General features: G+C 45.2%; 1 protein-coding gene across 1 annotated transcript in view; it reads right to left on the bottom strand.

Moving 5' to 3' along the window:
- The window catches only part of KNDC1 (kinase non-catalytic C-lobe domain containing 1), a 121,793-nt gene that overhangs the window by 8,797 nt on the left and 92,435 nt on the right, over positions 1-20,561 (bottom strand). The window contains exons 18-23 of the mRNA XM_024217239.2: positions 14,575-14,668; positions 14,366-14,463; positions 13,849-14,060; positions 11,104-11,217; positions 10,239-10,386; positions 9,791-9,970 (exon numbers count right to left, since the gene is read on the bottom strand). Of these exons, the coding sequence (XP_024073007.1) occupies positions 9,791-9,970; positions 10,239-10,386; positions 11,104-11,217; positions 13,849-14,060; positions 14,366-14,463; positions 14,575-14,668 (846 nt within the window). The remainder of the gene's footprint in view (positions 1-9,790; positions 9,971-10,238; positions 10,387-11,103; positions 11,218-13,848; positions 14,061-14,365; positions 14,464-14,574; positions 14,669-20,561) is intronic.

Here is a 20,561-nt window from a genome sequence, read left to right as displayed (position 1 = left end):
TACATTGTGTCTCCTCTCAATATAACTTACTGAGGGAATGTCTACTCTGCAAACTTTTGCTCATGCAAGTTATGTCGGCATAAAGCCACCACAGTTAGTATATCGCTTCTGTGCAGGCATACTTGGCTCCTTATATTGGCGTTGTGAATACTTACCAGTAGTGCTTGTGTTGGTACACCACGCTGTACCTCATCAGTAGATTCCCAGAGTGCAACTTGCCACCGTTCAGCACACTCTGTTTTGGGAAGTTTGGATAATGCATGGTGGAGCAGAAACAAGTCATCCAAGGGTGACTGGGAGCAAGGGGTCAACTTCCCAGCATGCAACTTTCTCCATCCCATAATGTCATCTATATCCCATAATTTTCACCTTTTTAAAAAAATCTCCCAGCACCCATGTAGCATTCTTCACTGTCTGCCATTTGACAGAAGCATACAACCTGCATAGCACTGGACTATTGTGATGAGGGTTGCAAGCACAGGACACACAATCCTCCAGTATTTGCAGAGCTGCAAGAACCACCAAATCATCAGGGAACATGATGATTTTGTGGAGGACAGATTGCTGTGGGACGTAGCAAAAACCAGTTCAAGGTTGATGGTGGCATTCATGAAGTATTTGCAGATGGTGGAGTGCTGCTTCTGAGCCTGAGAAACGATCACTAACTGGTGGGATTTCATTGTAATGCAGACTTCGGATGATGAGCAATGGCTGCAGAGCTTTCAGATATGCAAAGCCACAATCCTGGATCGGTGTGCTGAGCTCGCCCCAACCCTCAAGTGCAAGGACACCAGACTGAGAGCTGCACTGACAGAGGAGAAGCGAGTGGCAATGACTGTCTTGCAACTTGCAATGCTGGATTGCTACCAGTCAATGGGAAATCATTTTGGAGTTGGACAATCCACTTTGGGAACTGTTGTCATGCAAGCATGAAGGATATAGTGGATGGATTTGCAGCAAAGGACTTAGGGGTTACAGTGGACGAGAAGCTGGATATGAGTCAACAGTGTGCCCTTGTTGCTATTTGTTCATTAAAATATCTTTGCTACCCTACCACTTCAGTGCCTGAGGATATAAAATTTAGACATTCCAATAAATGCATCATATGATTGTTCAACTTATACAGGGTTACAGTTGCCAGTGATAAGTTAACATGATGTAATTTTAAATTAGCTGTAATTTGTATTAAATAATCATTCTTGTCTCTTCAGACTATAGAATTCTTCTCTTGAACTTAATTCATGTAAGAAGAAACTGAATGAATTTAGGGCCCCAGATTTAGGCTACCATAACACTAAGAACTGGTGAAGGAGAATACATACCCTAGACTTCAATTTTTTAAATAATAATCTGTCCCTTGCCCCATGCTGTCCAAGCTGACAAACTATTGAGTGGAGAGGGGAGAGAATACCCAATTTATGTTAGGCTTGCTCTGACATTTAACTGCCAGTAATGTAAAAAACCTAATTTGTTAGTGTGCATGTACACAGCTTTGATGATGTAGGTATAAAAACAAGAAAACTAAACCTATAAATGGAACCATTTTATATATTTCTAGGTAGCCTAAAAAAGATATAGAGATAGTTTTAGTTTATAAAATACATATGGAGGTTTATTTTGTCCTATGATGGATTCAGCTTCTGTCTTGCTCTTGGGAACTCTCATTTCTTCCTCTCCCACACAGTTGGTGGCCCTACTAGGGCTCAGTCTTTCACCTCCTCCTTTTCTACCTCTATACATTCTCACAGGTTGAGTTCCCTCCTCTACATGGATAACTTCTCACTAACTAGTCGTGAATTTGTGCCTGTGACATCTCCACCTCAAAACATCCAAATCAGGCCTTGTGTCACGGGGTGCATCTTCAATGATCTTCATGGAGCTGTACTCACTTACAGTTTTGGACATTTAGACCTACTGTATGTTCTCTATGTTCAAAACGCACTGCATAGTTAAACCTTCACCATGTCACTGTCAACACTATCTTTCTTGTTCCAGAGTTCCCATCCTGGCCCTCATCCTAGACTCCTGCTTTCGTGTGTGTGTGTGTGTGTGTGTGTGTGTGTGTGTGATGCATACTTTTGCCTTTTCCCCCCTTCAGTATCTTGAGTTATTGTCCCTTCTTCATGAACTTCATTGCTGTGATATTACTTCAGCCTCTAGTTATGTAATGACTTGATTACTATAACTGCCTGGTCTGTAGCCTTGTACATTTCCATTTCTTTTCCTCCTCCGAGTACATCAAAAAAATCCACTTATTTTCCTGCTACTGTATCCAAGTCTCCCTTCCTCTCTCCTTCATGCTCTATCTTTGCTATAAACTATCCAGAGTCATTTCCATAGAGCTCTGTTGATTTAACCCCTATTAAATGCTATACGATTTTTGTATAAAGGCAGTAACATTCTGTAAGCTCATTGGGACAGGGATCCTGCTATTCAACTAGCATATTTGATCTGTGAAGCACTTTGGACTCTTTCTTGGGAAGATGCTTTTTTTCCAAGCAAAGTCTATTGGATTCTCGGGACTCTGAAGTTACTTTGTACCAGCTGATGTCTTCTAATTCTGATTAATGAGAGTCAGTAGTGTAAGAGGAAGGTGCAGTAAAGTTTTGAAATTCCGTAGGCAAAAAGCACTTTTTCTCCTGTTCATTTTAAACTTTTTTTATATAGGTGTGACGTTCCTTTGGTGTTATCTGGACCGGTGATCTGCTAGGTCACTCCAATCCTCGACTCTGGGAGCCAGCCTTACCCTGCTCTGCTGTGAGAACCCTCACTCCCGGAGGCTGTTCACACAGCCTCTAGCATGTAAGCTGCTCCCAGCTACGTGAGTGAGCACTTTCGGCCAGCCACTGCTTGGATTGTGCAACCGAATGACACTAGCTGATATCTCCAGTCCCAGACACAACCCTAGGAACCTCCATTTTGCAGTGTCCAGTTATGCCCGCTGGATGCAAGCTTATATGAGTTCGTCAATTTAACAAAGAAATTGATATGTACCAGGCTTATTATCCCAAGGGGAATCTCTGACATGCTTCAAACCAAATGCACTGCTTCAAGTAGAATTAGGGTGACCAGATGTCCGATTTTATAGGGACAGTCCCGATTTTTGGGTCTTTTTCTTCTATAGGCTCCTATTACCCCCCACCCCCTGTCCCGATTTTTCACACTTGCTGTCTGGTCACCCTAGGTAGAATAAACAAAAATTTATTAACTACAAAAGACAGATTTTAAGTGATTCTAAGTCAAAGCACAACAAATCAGATTTGGTGAAATGAAATAAAAGCAAAACGCATTCTAAGTTGATCTTAACACTTTCAGTGCCCTTACAAACTTAGATGCTTCTCACCACAGGCTGGCTGGCTGCCCTTCAGCCAGGCTCTCCCCTTTGATCGGTGCTTCAGTCGCTTGGTGGTGGTGTCTGTATATGGATGTGGAAGAGAGAGAGCATAGCAAAGGTCTCTCCCTTTATCGTGCTCTCTCTTCCCTCTTGGCTTTGCCGCCCCACCCCTTCAGAGTCAGGTGAGCATTACCTCATCATAGTCCCAAACTGACCAACGGAAGGGGATGACTGACTCGAGAGTCCAACGGATCCTTTGTTGCTGCCTAGGCCAGTGTCCTTTGTTCCTGTGAGGCTGGGCTGGGTTTGTCCCATACATGCCCTGATGAGATGCGAACTACCCCTCTCTGCTCCTGGAGAGTTTTGCCTGGGCTTGTTTTAAGCCATGAGAACACATTTTCAGCCTCATAACTATATACATGAAATTACAACCTATAACATTACTATAACAACAATGCTCAGTGCATCATGTGCCTTCTGAAGACACCCAACATGACAAACTTTGCATTGGATACCACACAATCATATTATAAGGATGAACATGGGGGTGCATGGTGTTCCCCCCGAGGTACAGAGCGTCACACCTCCCCCCTTAGTTTACTGCAAGAGGGTTAGCCACTGAAGGCAGTTTGTGTTATAGTTCTCTTGGCATCCAGCCATCAAGGCCATGAGGCAGCGTGCATCAGTTTCCCCATTCACACACAACAAACCAGGTTTGTTATGGTTTCTCTGCTGTGATAAACTTTAAATCTGTTTACAGGTATTAACTGAGAACTAGCGTTACCATAAGGTTTAACATCAGTAACAAAATTCTTATCCCAAAACTTAACATTAATACCAACATTTTTATCACAGATGGATGTTTACAAATATCTTTATGATACCACACCCTCTGTTCAGATAGTGAAGTTTGAGGTTAGCTTGTTCACTAACCATGGTGTCCTTTGACTCTCTCTCATGTCACTGGCTTTTCTTTCCCTCCGGTGTTCCCCTCCGTGTGGGCTCTTAATTTAATCATGTTTCTGGAATTTTGGTGCCTCAGGGTCTGGCAAGATAGGTGTTCAGGGGAATCCTGCACACTGGCTGACCCTTTGGGGAGCGGTCTCCCAACCCCAGGACTGTACATATGCAGAAAATCCAGCTCCCCTTTTGGGGTTACCCTGTGTTTCCCCCTCCCAGCACTGAGTCCTTCCCTGCCCCCTAGAGGGCTGTGATCTGTGCTCTGTGGGCTAGGTGTGCTTACCCTTCAATCAGATTCACCTTTTCCCAGCAGCTTTCCCATAACTGCTCTCTGTGTCTCACCAGCCTGGGGGAAAATACCCGCCCTCTCTGTCAGTTGGGTCATTTGTATTCTCACAAACTACCACCTGGCAATTTCCTGGTCTTAACTCCTCTGCTGTCACAGGCATTGGAGCTGCATCTTGATGTAAAGAGAGATAGTTACTTTCCAAAAACTTATCAGAAATAGCACCCTGAAAAACTGGGACCTGGATTGGGGTACCCTCCGCCACCCCTTTCTCTGTCCCTGAGAAGTCAGCTGTGTGACTGCTCCCCTCCAGGTCGTCAGTTACACAGTTCCTTCTCAAAACCTAGGTCACAGGCCGAGTGCTTGGGTGCACAGATGCTGACCCAGCCATCCTCCTAGTGTCCTGGGCATCCTGCCCCAAGTGACTAGCGAGGAGACACTCCTGTAGTCCTGCTAGTCCTTCCCCAGTTTCCTCCTCTGGGCCCCCTCCTAAGACACATTTCTCTGTGCTCCCTAGGAAGGGTTCCGACCCTTGTTCACCTGCAAAACTCTGCCAGCTAACAATTGGGACAGTTTTCTTAATCACTGACAACACCTCTACTGCCCCTGTGCCTGAGGGCATGTTGCCTTCTTCTGGAAAGGAGCTAGTCTCAGACCCTCCCATACTTGGAAGCACACTGCTTCCCTGTGTTACAGTCACAGGAATCCTCACCCACCTCAGTGGTTTCTGAGATTCCCTGCCCCTTCTCAGGGCTCTCCTCTCGGACACATTTCTCTATGCTCCCAAGAGCCAGGTTTGTCTTTGGTTCAGCTGCAACCTGCTGGCAGCTAACAACCTGGACAGTTCTCTCCCTGGCAGGCATTACACCCCCATCTTTTCCTGATAAGGTGTTGCCGCCAGCTGCAATGCTCAACTGGGTCTGTGGATGAGAGGAAAGCAGTGGATGTGTTATTCCTTGACTTTAGCAAAGCTTTTGATACTGTCTCCCATAGTATTCTTGCCAGCAAGTTAAAGAAGTATGGACTGGATGAATGGACTATAAGGTGCATAGAAAGCTGGCTAGATTGTCAGGCTCAACGGGTAGTGATCAACGGCTCCATGTCTAGTTGGCAGCCGGTTTCAAGCGGAGTGCTCCAAAGGTCGGTTTTGTTCAATATCTTCATTAATGATCTGGAGGATGGCGTGGACTGCACTCTCAGCAAGTTTGCAGATGACACTAAACTGGGAGGAGTGGTAGATACGCTGGAGGGTAGGGATAGGATACAGAGGGACCTAGACAAATTAGAGGATTGGGCCAAAAGAAACCTGATGAGGTTCAACAAGGACAAGTGCAGAGTCCTGCACTTAGGATGGAGGAATCCTATTCACTGTTACAGACTAGGGACCGAATGGCTAGGAAGCAGTTCTGCAGAAAAGGACCTAAGGGTTACAGTGGACGAGAAGCTGGATAGGAGTCAACAGTGTGCCCTTGTTGCCAAGAAGGCTAACGGCATTTTGGGCTGTATAAGTAGGGGCATTGCCAGCAGATTGAGGGACGTGATCATTCCCCTCTATTCGACATTTGTGAGGCCTCATCTGGAGTACTGTGTCCGGTTTTGGGCCCCACACTACAAGAAGGATGTGGAAATATTGGAAAAAGTCCAGCAGAGAGCAACAAAAATGATTAGGGGGCTGGAGCACGACTTATGAGGAGAGGCTGAGGGAACTGGAATTGTTTAGTCTGCAGAAAAGAAGAATGAGGGGGGATCTGATAGCTGCTTTCAACTACCTGAAAGGGGGTTCCAAAGAGGATGGATCTAGACTGTTCTCAGTGATACCAGATGACAGAACAAGGAGTAATGGTCTCAAGTTGCAGTGGGGGAGGTTTAGGTTGGATATTAGGAAAAACTTTTTCACTAGGAGAGTGTTGAAGCACTGGAGGTAACTGATGAAGTTACCTAGGGAGGTGGTGGAATCTCCTTCCTTAGAGGTTTTTAAGGTCAGGCTTGACAAAGCCCTGGCTGGGATGATTTAGTTGGGATTTGGTCCTGCTTTGAGCAGGGGGTTGGACTAGATGACCTCCTGAGGTCCCTTCCAACCCTGATATTCTATGATTCTATGAACCAACCTCCCACCTGGAAGCATGTGGCTTCCCCAGGCTGCAGAAGAATCAAGGAGATTCTCTCCCATTCTCTCAGCAGTTCCTGAGAACTTATCCTTTCCCTCAGGGGGTCCCAGCATAAAACTCCCTCCTGCTGCAGGCAAATACTTTAACTTGAGCTATAAAAAAAAAAATCATTACCAAGGAGCAGGTCGACTAGGAGGTGTTCCCTTACCCCCACAGTCAAAACACTTTCCAAACCTTCCCAAACCACATGGATTTTAGCTAGTGGTACGAGGAATCTGCAGACCCCCACAATCTGCCATTTGACCAGGTAACATACTGGCCTTCGGGACCACACTCTGCTTAACCAGAGAGATCTGGGCCCCTGTATCCCTCTGCCCCAAGCATTCCCTGCCATGAATTTGGATAACCTTAACATGCTTCATATCTGGTTCTGCAGAGGTTAATTTCACAAAACCAATATGAAAGGTTTCAATTGCTTGGGGGGTTTCTGTGTTGAGGACAGCAGAACTAACATGAGCTATTGGTTGCCTGCTTCCTCCTAGCACAGGGCATTTATTCCTCAGGAATTACACTGATAGCACCTTTTGGGCTCTTCTGCTTTTACAGGAGATTTGGGATGAGGGCTAGAGGAATGGTTTTGGGGAGGTGAGTACCCAGCCTCCCACCCTCTTGCTAGGAATAAAATGAGATCTTCCCACCAATTTTAAACCCCTCTTTCTGTGGCCTGCCCTCAATAGATGCCTGAGTCTGTTCAAAGGCATCAGCCAAAAAAGCCATCTCATCCACAGTCTTTACATCTGTGTCCCATAGACACTGCTTTACATCAGCCTTACATATGCTCAAGAAATGCTCTTGAGCAACAAGATCAAGCATTCCTTCAAAACTTGCCACCTCTTTACCCCTCACCCATTTTCCCAACAAATCTTTCATTTTGTTTACATATTCCCCATTACTCATCCCAATATCTCTTAAGATTCCTAAATTTAATTGTATATGTTTCGGGGGTAATCTGAAAACTTTGCAAAACAGTATTTTTAAATTTACAATAGTTTACAGCATCTTCAATAGGCATTCCATGAAATACATTTTGAGCTTTACTAGTTAATTTCACAATTGGGGTAGGAACTCTCTTATCATCAGGGATTTCATGTATTACACACAGCCTTTCAAAGGTAGTCAGATATTCAGCAATATCACCCTCCTCACTGTATACAGGACATAAGTGTTCCCACTTGTGGATTTTTGGAGTGATGGGAGTCGTTGGAGTTGGGGGCCTCTGGTTCTGCTTCTCCAGCTGGTGTTTTCTCTCTCTTTCTTCCTGCTCTCTTTCTTCCCACTCTCTTTCTCTTGCTTTTTCTTCCATAGCCCTTCTGTGTGCAGCCTCCTCTTCTTTGAGCTTCATTTCTGCCTGACATATTTGAAACTTGCGGTCCTTTGCCTTCTCTGCCGCTTCCAGTCTGGCCAGCTCTAGTTTTGTAGCTGTCTCACTGGTAGTCATTTTTCTGCTTTCTTGTGCTTATTTCCCTCACCCGAAATAAACAAAACAGAAAACAACAAAACTTTGACCTCCTCCTGACTGTTCTTAGCCACTGCACTTAAGACTCACTTAAAATCACAAATATCAGTGCTTAAAGGGTGAACTCCACTTGGAGTAACAAGCTGTATATACACCCTGCTCGCTGCGCCACTGTGCTGTTCCCCTGGTGTTATCTGGACCAGTGATCTGCTAGGTCACGCCAATCCTCGACTCTGGGAGCCAGCCTTACCCTGCTCTACTGTGAGAACCCCAACACACACAGCCTCTAGCATGAAAGCTGCTCCCAGTTACATGAGTGAGCACTGTTGGCCAGCTGCTGCTTGGATTGTGCAACTGAATGACAATAGCCGATATCTTCAGTCCCAGACACAACCCTAGGAACCTCCATCTTGCAGTGTTCAGTTATGCCTGCTGGACGCTGGAAGCTTATATGAGTTCGTCAATTTAACAAAGAAATTGATATGTACCAGGCTTGTTATCCCAAGGGGAGTCTCTGACATGCTTCAAATCAAATCTGCTTCAGGTAGAATAAACAAACAAATGTATTAACTACAAAAGAAAAATTTTAAGTGATTCTAAGTCAAAGCACAACAAGTCAGATTTGGTAAAATGAAATAAAAGCAAAATGCATTCTAAGCTGATCTTAACACTTTCAGTGCCCTTACAAACTTAGATGCTTCTCACCACAGGCTGGCTGGCTGCCCTTCAGCTAGGCTCTCCCCTTTGATCGGCGCTTCAATTGCTTGGTGATGGTGTCTGTATATGGATGTGGAAGAGAGAAAGCATGGCAAAGGTCTCTCCCTTTATCGTGTTCTTTCTTCCCTCTTGGCTTTGCCACCCCGCCCCGCCCCTTCAGAGTCAGGTGAACATTACCGCATCATAGTCCCAAACTGACCAAGGGAAGGGGGGTGACTCACTTGAGAATCCAATAGATCCTTTGTTGCTGCCTAGGCCAGTGTCCTTTGTTCCTGTGAGGCTGGGCTGGGTTTGTCCCATACATGCCCTGATGAGGTGTGAACTGCCCCTCTGCTCCTGGAGAGTCTTGCCTGGGCTTGTTTTAAGCCATGAGGACACATTTTCAGCCTCATAACTATATACATGAAATTACAACCTATAACATTACTATAACAACAATGTTCAGTGCATCATGAGCCTTCTTAAGACATCCAACATGACAAACTTTGCATTGGATACCACACAATCATATTATAAGGATGAACATGGGGGTGCATGGTGTTCCCCCGAGGTACTGAGCATCACAATAAGTTATTTACAATAGTAGCAAATTTCTTAGGGAAAAATATTCTTTCAGCAATTATGAGTCACAAAATGGAACAGAAGTAAACATTTTACAGCCTCTAAAATTAGTATGACTATAGCAAATCATTACTGAATCAGCAAATCACTTAAGCACATGCTAAACCTTAAGGCAATGGGACTTAAGCACATATATAAGAGGTTTGCTGAATTGGGGCCTAAAGTGTTAAATTCAATATTCCTTTATTTTTGCAAGGGTAATATACAAGAGAGCTCCCTATATAAAGTAAGATAAAGAAACTACATGCCTTTTGGGAGAGATCTTCAGAGAGCTTTTTGCACAATGAGTGTAAAGATTTTGTATCATCCTCTTCTTCCTCCTTCCACTCATCCCAGTTATAGCACTGGAAAGCACTGTCACGTTTCCCGACAGTAGCATTTTCAAGCACTGCCAGCAAACGTTCACCATAGCCATTTAATGGAGCAATCTAAATGGAAAGTAGGTTTTAGTAGGCAATTCTATTTATTTTTCATCAAAAGATTAGTAATGAAGTAAAGAGCATTTATAAGAAAATTCAAGTATTTTATTACAGCCATATAACAAAAAAGTGTCACTAGGCATAATTTTTCACACTAATTTTACTCAGACAGATAAGTGTCCTAATAATAGCGTTTGCTTATATACCATAACTACATTTGATTTAATTGACATTTTACTTAAAGCTTTCACCAAAATAACAAGTTATAACAAGTTACCTTGGAAGAAATAAAGTCTTGTAGCATGCACAAAAGATCAGTTTTTATTGCAAAGTCTACAATATAACAGTCTTCAATCCAAGCCTGCAGAATGTAGAAACTCCGGTTGTATATTTTGATAAGCAGAGAGGTGGGATCCCCATTTGCACTGGTAATATGAGAAAGGCAGTGAGTGCATTGAAACTGTCATTTTAGTCTAATCTTAAAAAGAGGTTGAGAGAGAAGTGCAAGAATTTTCTGCCAGCTGTATTACTTAAACAAACAAACCCCCCCTCTCCCCCCAAGTCTCCCTTTCTCTGGCATCTACACCTCTAGAGGAACAAAAGTTTCATTTATAAAAATGTCCCAATACCCAGCTACTTACTGAGGTAAAACGCCCACTGAAGTCAATAGTAGTTCAGAGTGGAAGTAGGAAGAAAACATATTGTCCAGTACAGAACTTACTCTATTTTCACGGTGTTCCACTCTTATGCCTGGTCTACACCTAACACTTAAGTCGACCTACCTACATCACTCAAAGCTGTGAAAAATATTGTGCCCTGTGCAATGTAGTTAGGTTGAACTAAGCGCCACTGCAGATACAGCTTGGTTGATGGAAGATTTTTTCCATTGACCTAGCTACCATCCCTGGAAGGGATGGATTTACTATTGTGATGGAAAAACCCCTTCTGTCGATGTAGAAAGTGTCTGTGCCTCTGCAACGCTTGCAGTGCAGACATTCCTTTATTCACAAGAAAATCTTTTTTTTTTAAAAAAGAAACAAAATTCAACTCAATTAGGTGCTTCTTTTTAGAAATACTTCTTTCACATTGGGGAGAAAAGTCTCTAGCACTTTGACAGTTTTGTTCACAGAAACTTACTGTACCTGGATAAAGTGCTGCTGATTCTATCAAGAAGAAACTTCAACAATTCTTCTTGTGTGCAGAAATAACGAAATGTGTAGAGGAACTGCTGTACATAACCTTCTAAAAATGCATTTCTGTGGGATACAAGAAAAAAACTTCAGATAAGCAATGATATAGTTTTTCTTGTATTAAAGCATAGCAACAAAAAAGTTACAACTAGAGCAGATTGAAAGTCTGAATTCCCATTCCATGGAAAATTCTGAAGTAAAAAAAAAAAGTTCCACTTTGGAATAAAAAAATTTGGAATTTCCCATGGATGGGAATTCTAAACATTAAACTAATTATTTGACTTTTCAAAATTAGAAAATTTCCAAATTAACCATCTCAATTTCCACATTCCTATTTTTTAATTTAATTTTTATACGATATATTTGGTGGTTTTAGAATGATTAAAAAAGCTGCTACTCTCATTTGTACTGCTTGAAGGATCTTATTTTCTTGTTCAAAGTACTGATATTTTCTGTCTGGTGCAGTCAGGATGATAGAGAGGCAGGCAGGGGAGCTGGCAAGAAACCAGACTGGTTTCCACTGGAATTCTGCATGGGGCTCATCAACATTTTAATTTCCTGTGGAGCATTTCACCTCTGTCAAAACAACAGTTTGTGATGGAACTGTTCTTCTGGAAAGTTTCCAGCCTGATCTAGTTACAACTGAAATATTCTTATTCTTCATATTTTTATTTCTTAAGAACCAGTAACTTCAATTCCTGAACTTCAATGTTTCTTTATTAAAAACTTTAGCTCCCTTATCGTTAAAATATTATGTGTACCATGGCTAGAAGAAAACACTAGAAACAATATGCTGGACAATGCTACTGAAATCAGCTAAAACTCTTACTCCTGGTGGAATTCTGCACCAAAAAATTAAAAATTCTGTGCAGAATATTTTAAAATTATGCAAAATTCTGCATATTTTATTTGTCAATACAATGCAATATAATCACTCCAATTTCAATTTTTTTGGTAATTTATTTCAAAATACCCAGCAACAATACAGACAACAGCAAAAAAGATGCCTCAAAGAAACATCTACAACAACCCAGTTCCAGTTGGGGGGGCATATTGGAGGGGGCTGTGTGAGGCCCCCAGAGCCCAGACACCTGCACTCCCATCCCCCCAGAGCCCAGCCACGGAGCAGCCCCCATCCCAGACACCAGCTCCTCCCCCAACCCCCCAGAGCCCAGCCACGGGGCAGCCCCGAGCCCAGACCCCTCTCCCCACAGAGCCCAGCCACAGGGCAGCCCCCAGTCCAGACACCAGCACCCCCAGAGCCTTTACTCCCCACAACTTCTTTACTATCCCACTAGGGGATATGGTGTGGTGAGGCTCCGTCCTTCATCCTTTGCCAGAGCTGGCTGGGTCTCCCAGGCCCTCTCCCTTCCCTGGGAGAATGAGGATCAAAAAGCATGCAGCCTCCAGTCCAGCCAGTGACTGTGAGCTGGGCTCTGCAGAATCCAGCGGCCAGTAGTGAAGGCCAGAAATTCTGGGGGGGAAACAGGGAAGTCTGCAAAATTCTGCATTCCGCAGTGGTGCAGAATTCCCCCAGGAGTAAACTCTGTGAGAGAAGCTGATGAAATGCCCAAGTATACGGATATTCATCCAGTGCTGGAGAGGAAGATGGTGATAGTGCCTACTTCTTATGTAGCATTTGTCACTGATAAATCGCAAAAGCACTTCACAAAAGGAGATATGCATTATTATCCTCATTTTACAGATGGAGAAAAGGAGTCCTAAACAAGTCATTGGCAGAACTGGGAGTGAAACCCAAGTTTCTCAAGTCCCAATCCAGTGCCATATCCGCTAGATTATGAGCCTCTGATAGTTTTCAGGGGCCAAGACATGAGTTTACATACCATCATGATCAGGGCCGCTGAGAGCGGGTTCGGGCCCCGGTGAAATTTTTTTTTCGGGCCCCCCAGCAAGGGCGGACCGGCTAAACAGGGCCGACGGGGGGGGGGGGAGGGGGGAAGGGAAACCCAACCCCGGGCCCCAACCCCGGGCCCCCTTCCGGACCACCGGGCCCTGGTAATTTGTACCGGCTTCCATCCCCTCCCCCCTCGTCGGCTCTGATCACGACAGTCCATCTGTTCAAACACTACAGTGGTGAAAGTGGCACAGTTACCCTGCTGTAGTATAGATGCTTCTTACACCAGTGGAGGGGGTATTTTCGTCAATGTAATTAATCCGCCTCTGCAAGACGTAGTAGATATTCAATCTAGCTGCATCTACAGTGGGGGTTGGATCAACTTAACTACGGCATACAGAGTGCAAAATTTTTCACAGCCCTGAGTCATGTAGCTTGGTTGATCTAATTTTTAGGTGCATACTAGGCCTCAGACCCAAATCTAGTGCCTAGTTCAAGAACCTGGGCAGAGTGTTAGGGAGAAGTGTGAGGGGAGGAATCATGTTGCCCCCATCTAATCACCCATGGCTGGTTTAATATGGTGGTGGGGGGGCGGGTTGGATCAGGTCTCAGGCCTTCAACCAGGCCCATTATTACCTGGCTTCCTTTTTTGCCATTTGGATGCTGATGACGGCAATTAAATACTATTTCTGCATACCATTAAGTTAATACAAGCAAAGGAGTAGTTATATAATGCTGACAAGCATTATTTATGGAAGCTAGATTTGTATGAATCCTGTATTTTTAAACTGAATTATGTTTTTTCTGCCCTGTAAATTAGGGACTTATAGAATACAGCATACCTGGAGTATAGATATGCCATTAACCCAAGTGGTGTCCCAGCTTGTAGAATCCTTGACCTGTTTTGATTATTATATTGGTGCTTTATCATATTATAGAATATGAGCAATGACGACTCATCCAAAGGGCTGACATCCAACACATCAGTTCTTGTAATGTTAACTACTGAAGGTAGTGCACATGATTCCACTCCCCACTGCTCTGCATACATGATCTGTGTGAAGAAGAGTCAAAGCAATGTAAAAGGAAATAATTGAAAAATTATGAAAATGAAAAATCGGAGGAAATAAAGTCAATTCAACTTAAAGCCACAATCACATTTAAAGTCACTCTTTTTAACAAGACTAGTAAACAGTTACTTGAATTTCAGTCAGTCATTCTTAAAAGTTCTTTGTAAAATTATGACTTTTGTTTAAAACTTTTTAAACTTAATATACTGACTTGAGCATCCAGTTACACTATTATAGCCACCTGTATAACAAACAAAATAAAAATAAAGTGAATTCAAAGCTGACTTGCCTGTAGATACTTCTTCACCAATTCAAGAAATTGCACCTTGGATTTCATTTCTTGTAGCTGTCCCCTCAATTTGGGCAACATACTTTTAACTTCAGAACCTTAAGATGTAAAATACATTTAGCACAAAAGCACATTTTGATGCAGTTGTGAGACTCATATGAAATGACTAAAGGCGAATCCCTTTATTAGCATATCAGTTGTAATTTTACCTTTGTTTCTTCTCTCTTTCTGCAAAAGCTTCTGGTAGAATTTTATAGTTTTCCTATAATTTTTTGTCTCAATCATTAGTATTTGTTCAAGTTCCTATCAAAAAAGGAAAACATTCTGATTTGAATGTTAAACTATACTACTGGGCAGTTCTGATAAGCAGTTTGATTATATTGAATAAAAAGGTTGGTTCACATAACACAAAAGCAAGAACATCTAACAGATAGGAACAGGAAATTCACCAAGAAAAAACAGTAACGCTTATCTTTGCTAGAAGAAAAAGTTACACCAAGCCTCTTTGTACTTTTGTGCAAAGAGGGCTGATCTAAAATTAAAACCGAATATTCAAAAACCACAAAGACCACTGCTTATCATGCTGACTACTATTGTCTCATTGTTTACTTGCACTCTCCAGTCTGTTTGTATCCATTTGTTGTCTCTTGGCCTCATAATTAGATTGTAAGCTTTTGGAGCAGGGACTGTCTTATTGTTTTAAACAGCACTCTGTTTTGTACAGGGGTCTTAGTCCCTGACTTGGGCTCTTGGGCCCTAAAGCAATACAAATAGTAAATAATAAAATAATAATAAACAAAAAAAATTAGATGGCTGCACTCAGCCTTAGAATATGTAGAAACAATGCTCGTTAAAAACCAGTGGAAGTTGAATCCATTTATGCCAGATCTAAGTTTTGTTCAAGTTGTTTAGAATATTTTTAAAACAAAGATATAATTCCATCTATTAACCTGCATGCAGCATGTACATTCTTTAAAATAGTGGACTTGTGTAATATTACTGAACAGTCCCTATGTGTTTTTGATCTGACACTAAAGTTCAATTTGTGGTTCACTTAAAATCAGTATATAAGATTTTACAGTGGTCAGATTCTGCACCCCAGTGGTATTTACAGAGAGGTGTGCAGGGTTTCTACTTCAACACATTTGTTTGCCTAATGATTTGTGATGTTGCATTCTTCCTTGTGTACAAATAATAAACATACTATCCTTTAAATTAATTTATTACGCACTGGTATATTGTGAACACCCATAGTCTACGACAATTCCGTGAAGGTCAATGAAACAAGATATATAGCTCAACCTGAGCAAAACTATCCAAATGCTGTAATGCTAGATCAGAGGTGTGCAAACTATGGCCCGGGGGGCCGCATCCGGCCCTTCAGATGTTTTAATCCGGCCCTCGAGGTCCTGTCAGGGAGCGGGGTCCGGGGCTTGCCCCGCTCCGTGCGTGCCGTGGCTCTGCGTGGCTCCCGGAAGCAGCAGCATGTCCCTCTTCCAGCTCCTACGTGGAGGGGCAGCCAGGGGGCAACCGTGGCTAATGGGAGCTGCAGGGGGAGCGCCTGCAGATGGGGCAGCGCGCAGAGCCGCCTGGTTGTGCCTCTGCGTAGGAGCTGGAGGTGGGACATGCCGCTGCTTCCAGAAGCTGCTTGAGGTAAGGACCACCTGGAGCCTGCACCCCTGGCCCCCTCCCGTGCCCCAACCCCCTACCCCAGCCCTGATCCCTGTCCCGCCCTCCAAACCCATCGGTCCCAGCCCAGAGCACCCTCCTGCACTCCAGAGCCGCACCCCCAGCTGGAGCCCACACCCCAACCCTCTGCCCCAGCCTAGAGCCCTCTTTGCACCCTGAACTCCTCATTTATGGCCCCTTCCTAAAAGAGCCTGCACCCCAGCCGGAGCCCTCACCCCTCCCGCACCCCAACCCCGAATTTCGTGAGCATTCATGGTCCGCAATACAATTGCCATACCCAGATGTGGCCCTTGGGCCAAAAAGTTTGCCCACCCCTGTGCTACATGTATTTATGATCTTCATTTCAATGGGCATGAAGTGGTTAATTTCACCATGACTTTTTCTCCTATACATTTTACGCAAAAGGTGCCCAGTGATTAGGAACATGGGCCAAATCTTTAAAGCCAGAGTAACTAGCTACATAGTGATTCCTTCCTGGGCAGGGTAGCTGTCTCTAAGGGTATGTCTACATTACAAAATTAGGTCGGATTTATAGAAGCCAGTTTTATAGAAACCGGTTGTATGCAGCCGATTGTGTGTGTCCCCACATAAAATGCTCTAAGTGCATGAAGTCGGCGGACCGCGTCCACAGTACCGAGGCTAGCGTCGACTTCCGGCGCATTGGACTATGGGTACCTATCCCACAGTTCCCGGAGTCTCCGGCGCCCATTGGAATTATGGGTTGAGATCGCAATGCCCGAATGATGCAAAGCAGTGCCGCGGGGGGTTCTGGGTACATTGCGTCAGGCCCCTCCCCCGCCGTCACAGCAACGGCAGACAATAGATTCGCGCCTTTTTACCTGGGTTACCTGTGCAGACAACATACCACGCCAAGCATTGAACCCGCTCAGCTCAGCTCACCGTCACCATATGTCTCCGGGTGCCGGCAAACGTGGGACTGCATTGCTAAACAGCAGCAGCAGCTTACTGCCTTTTGGCGGTAGACGGTGCAGCATGACTGGTAGCCTTCATCGGCGATCGGGATGCTGGTAGATGTGGGGCTGGCAGCCGTAGGGCTGCATTGCACCAGCCCCTTGCCTTTTGGCAGTAGATGGTTTATTACGACTGGTAACCGTCCTTGTCGGACAAATTTACATGTTGCCTGAAATGCTCATAGATTATTGTAGCTTGAGCGCCTTTACTGATCCTTCTGGCTATTGTACAGCATATATTGCTACACAGCAGCAACCCCTTGCCTTTAACCGTCCTCGTTGGACGATGATGGCTACCAGTCGTAGTATACTATTTTCTGCCAAGTATTGTCTGCTAAGCACCCAGACAATGCCGAGGGCTATCAGTCATGCTGCACTGTCGTCTTAAGATGTAAAAAATAGATTTGTTCTGTATTCATTTCCTTCCCCCCTCCCTCCGTCAAATCAACGGCCCGCTAAACCCAGGCTTAGGAGTTCAATCTCGGGGGGGGGGGCATTCTGTGTGACAGTTGTTTGTATTTCTCCCTGATGCACAGCCACCTTTCTTGATTTTAATTCCCTGTACCTGTACGCCATGTCGTCACTCGCCCCTCCCTCCCTCCCTTCTTCCCCTGGTCTTTAGATACTAGTTTCGCGCCTTTTTTCAGACCAGACGCCATAGCTATCACTGGGATCATGGATCCCGCTCAGATCACCGCGGCAATTATGAGCACTATGAACACCACGCGCATTGTCCTGGAGTATATGCAGAGCCTCCTGGACATGCCAAAGCAAAACCAGGACCAGCTGAGGAGGAGGCGATTGCAGCGCGGCGACGATAGTGATGAGGAAATTGACATGGACCTCTCACAAGGCACAGGCCCCAGCAATGTGGAAATCCTGGTGTTACTGGGGCAGGTTCATGCCATGGACTGCCGATTCTGGGCCCGGGAAACAAGCACAGACTGGTGGGACCGCATCGTGTTGCAGGTGTGGGACGATGCCCAGTGGCTGCGAAACTTTCGCATGCGTAAGGGCACTTTCATGGAACTTTGTGACTTGCTTTCCCCTGCCCTGAAGCGCCAGAATACCAGGATGAGAGCAGCCCTCACAGTTGAGAAGCGAGTGGCGAAAGCCCTGTGGAAGCTTGCAACGCCAGACAGCTACCGGTCAGTTGGGAATCAATTTGGAGTGGGCAAATCTACTGTGGGGGCTGCTGTGATCCAAGTTGCCAGGGCAATGAGAGACCTGGTGATATCAAGGGTAGTGACTCTGGGAAAAGTGCAGGACATAGTGGATGGCTTTGCTGCAATGGGATTCCCAAACTGTGGTGGGGCGATAGACGGAACCCATATCCCTATCTTGGCACCGGCGCACCAAGCCACCGAGTACATAAACCGCAAGGGGTACTTTTCAATGCTGCTGCAAGCCCTGGTGGATCACAAGGGACGTTTCACCGACATCAACGTGGGCTGGCCGGGAAGGGTACATGATGCTCGCGTCTTCAGTCACTCTCTTCTGTTTCGAAAGCTGGAGGAAGGGACTTTCTTCCCGGACCAGAAAATAACCATTGGGGATGTTGAAATGCCTATCGTGATCCTTGGGGACCCAGCCTACCCCTTAATGCCATGGCTCATGAAGCCGTACACAGGCAGCCTGGACAGTAGTCAGGACCTGTTCAACTACAGGCTGAGCAAGTGCCGAATGGTGGTGGAATGTGCATTTGGCCGTTTAAAAGCGCGCTGGCGCAGCTTACTGACTCGCTCAGACCTTAGCGAAAAGAATATCCCCATTGTTATTGCTGCTTGCTGTGCGCTCCACAATATATGTGAAAGTAAGGGGGAGACATTTATGGCGGGGTGGGAGGTTGAGGCAAATCGCCTGGCCGCTGATTACGCGCAGCCAGACACCAGGGCGGTTAGAGGAGCACAGCAGGGCGCGGTGCGCATCAGAGAAGCGTTGAAAACCAGTTTTGTGACTGGCCAGGCTACGGAGTGAAACTTCTGTTTGTTTCTCCTTGATGAACCCTCCGCCCCTACACCCCCCCACCCGGTTAACTCTATACTTCCCTGTAAACCAACAACCCCACCCTCCCCTACTACCCTCCCCCCTTCGAGCACCACTTGCAGAGGCAATAAAGTCATTGTTACTTCACATTCATGCATTCTTTATTAATTCAGCACACAACTAGGGGGATAATTGCAAAGGTAGGCCTGGATGGGTGGGGGAGGAGGGAAGGAAAAGGACACAGTGCACTTTAAAACTTTAAAACGTATTGCACTGGAAATCATCTAGGCTGGAGTGATTGGGTGGCCGGAGGCCCCCCCACCGTGTTCTTGGGCGTCTGGGTGAGGAGGCAATGGGACTTGGGGAGGAGGGCTGTTGGTTACAGAGGGGCTGTAGCGGCGGTCTCTGCTCCTGCTGCCTTTCCTGCAGCTCAACCATACGCAGGAGCATATCACTTTGATGCTCCAGCAGCCGGAGCATCGACTCTTGCTTTCTGAGTACAAGTTGACGCCACTTCTCCTCTTCAGCCCGCGTTTCAGCACGCAACTTCTCCTCTTGAGCACGCAACTTCTCCTCTTCAGCCCACGATTCAGCACGCCACCTCTCCTCTCGCTCATATTGGGCTTTTTTAAAATCAGTCATTGACTGCCTCCACGCATTCTGCTGTGCTCTGTCAGCGTGGGAGGCAGTCTGTAGTTCAGTGAACATTTCATCACGCGTCCTTCGCTTCCTTCTTCGAATATTCACTAGCCTCTGTGAAAGTGAAACATTTGCAGCTGGTGGAGGAGAAGGGAGAGTTGTTTAAAAAAGATACATTTTAGAGAACAATGGGTACACTCTTTCACGTTAGATTTTGCTGTTCACATCACACAGCACATGTGCTTTCGTTACAAGGTCGCATTTTTCCTCTTATATTGAGGGCCTGCCGGTTTGGTGTGAGAGATCACTCACGCAGTGCCAGGCCACAGATTTCAGCTTGCAGGCAGCCATGGTAAGACACAGTCTTTTGGCTTTTTTAACCTTGTTAACAAGTGGGGATGCTTTAAAACAGTACTGCTCTCATTAACCATACCAAGCACCCGTTGGGTTGGCCATTTAAAATGGGTTTGCAATGTAAAAGGAGGGGCTGCGGTTTCAGGTTTAACATGCAGCACAAACCCAACTAACTCCCCTCCCCCACACACCCAATTCTCTGGGATGGTCACTTCACCCCTCCCCCCCACCGCGTGGTTAACAGCGGGGAATATTTCTGTTCAGCAGAGCAGGAAGGGGCACCTCTGAATGTCCCCTTAATAAAATTGCGCCATTTCAACCAGGTGACCGTGAATGATATCACTCTCCTGAGGATAACAAAGAGCGATAAGGAATGGATGTTGTCTGCATGCCAGCAAACACCGGGACCATACGCTGCCATGCTTTGTTATGCAATGATTCCAGACTACGTGCTACTGGCCTGGCGTGGTAAAGTGTCCTACCATGGCGGACGGGATAAGGCAGCCCTCCCCAGAAACCTTTTGCAAAGGCTTTGGGAGTACATGAAGGAGAGCTTT

This window comes from Terrapene carolina, unplaced genomic scaffold, assembly GCF_002925995.2.
Source record: "Terrapene carolina triunguis isolate 2854851 unplaced genomic scaffold, T_m_triunguis-2.0 Scaffold95, whole genome shotgun sequence".
Taxonomy (NCBI): Eukaryota; Metazoa; Chordata; order Testudines; family Emydidae; genus Terrapene; species Terrapene triunguis.
The sequence above is the reverse complement of the archived record's forward strand: the minus strand, read 5'-3'. Positions and strand labels throughout refer to the sequence as shown.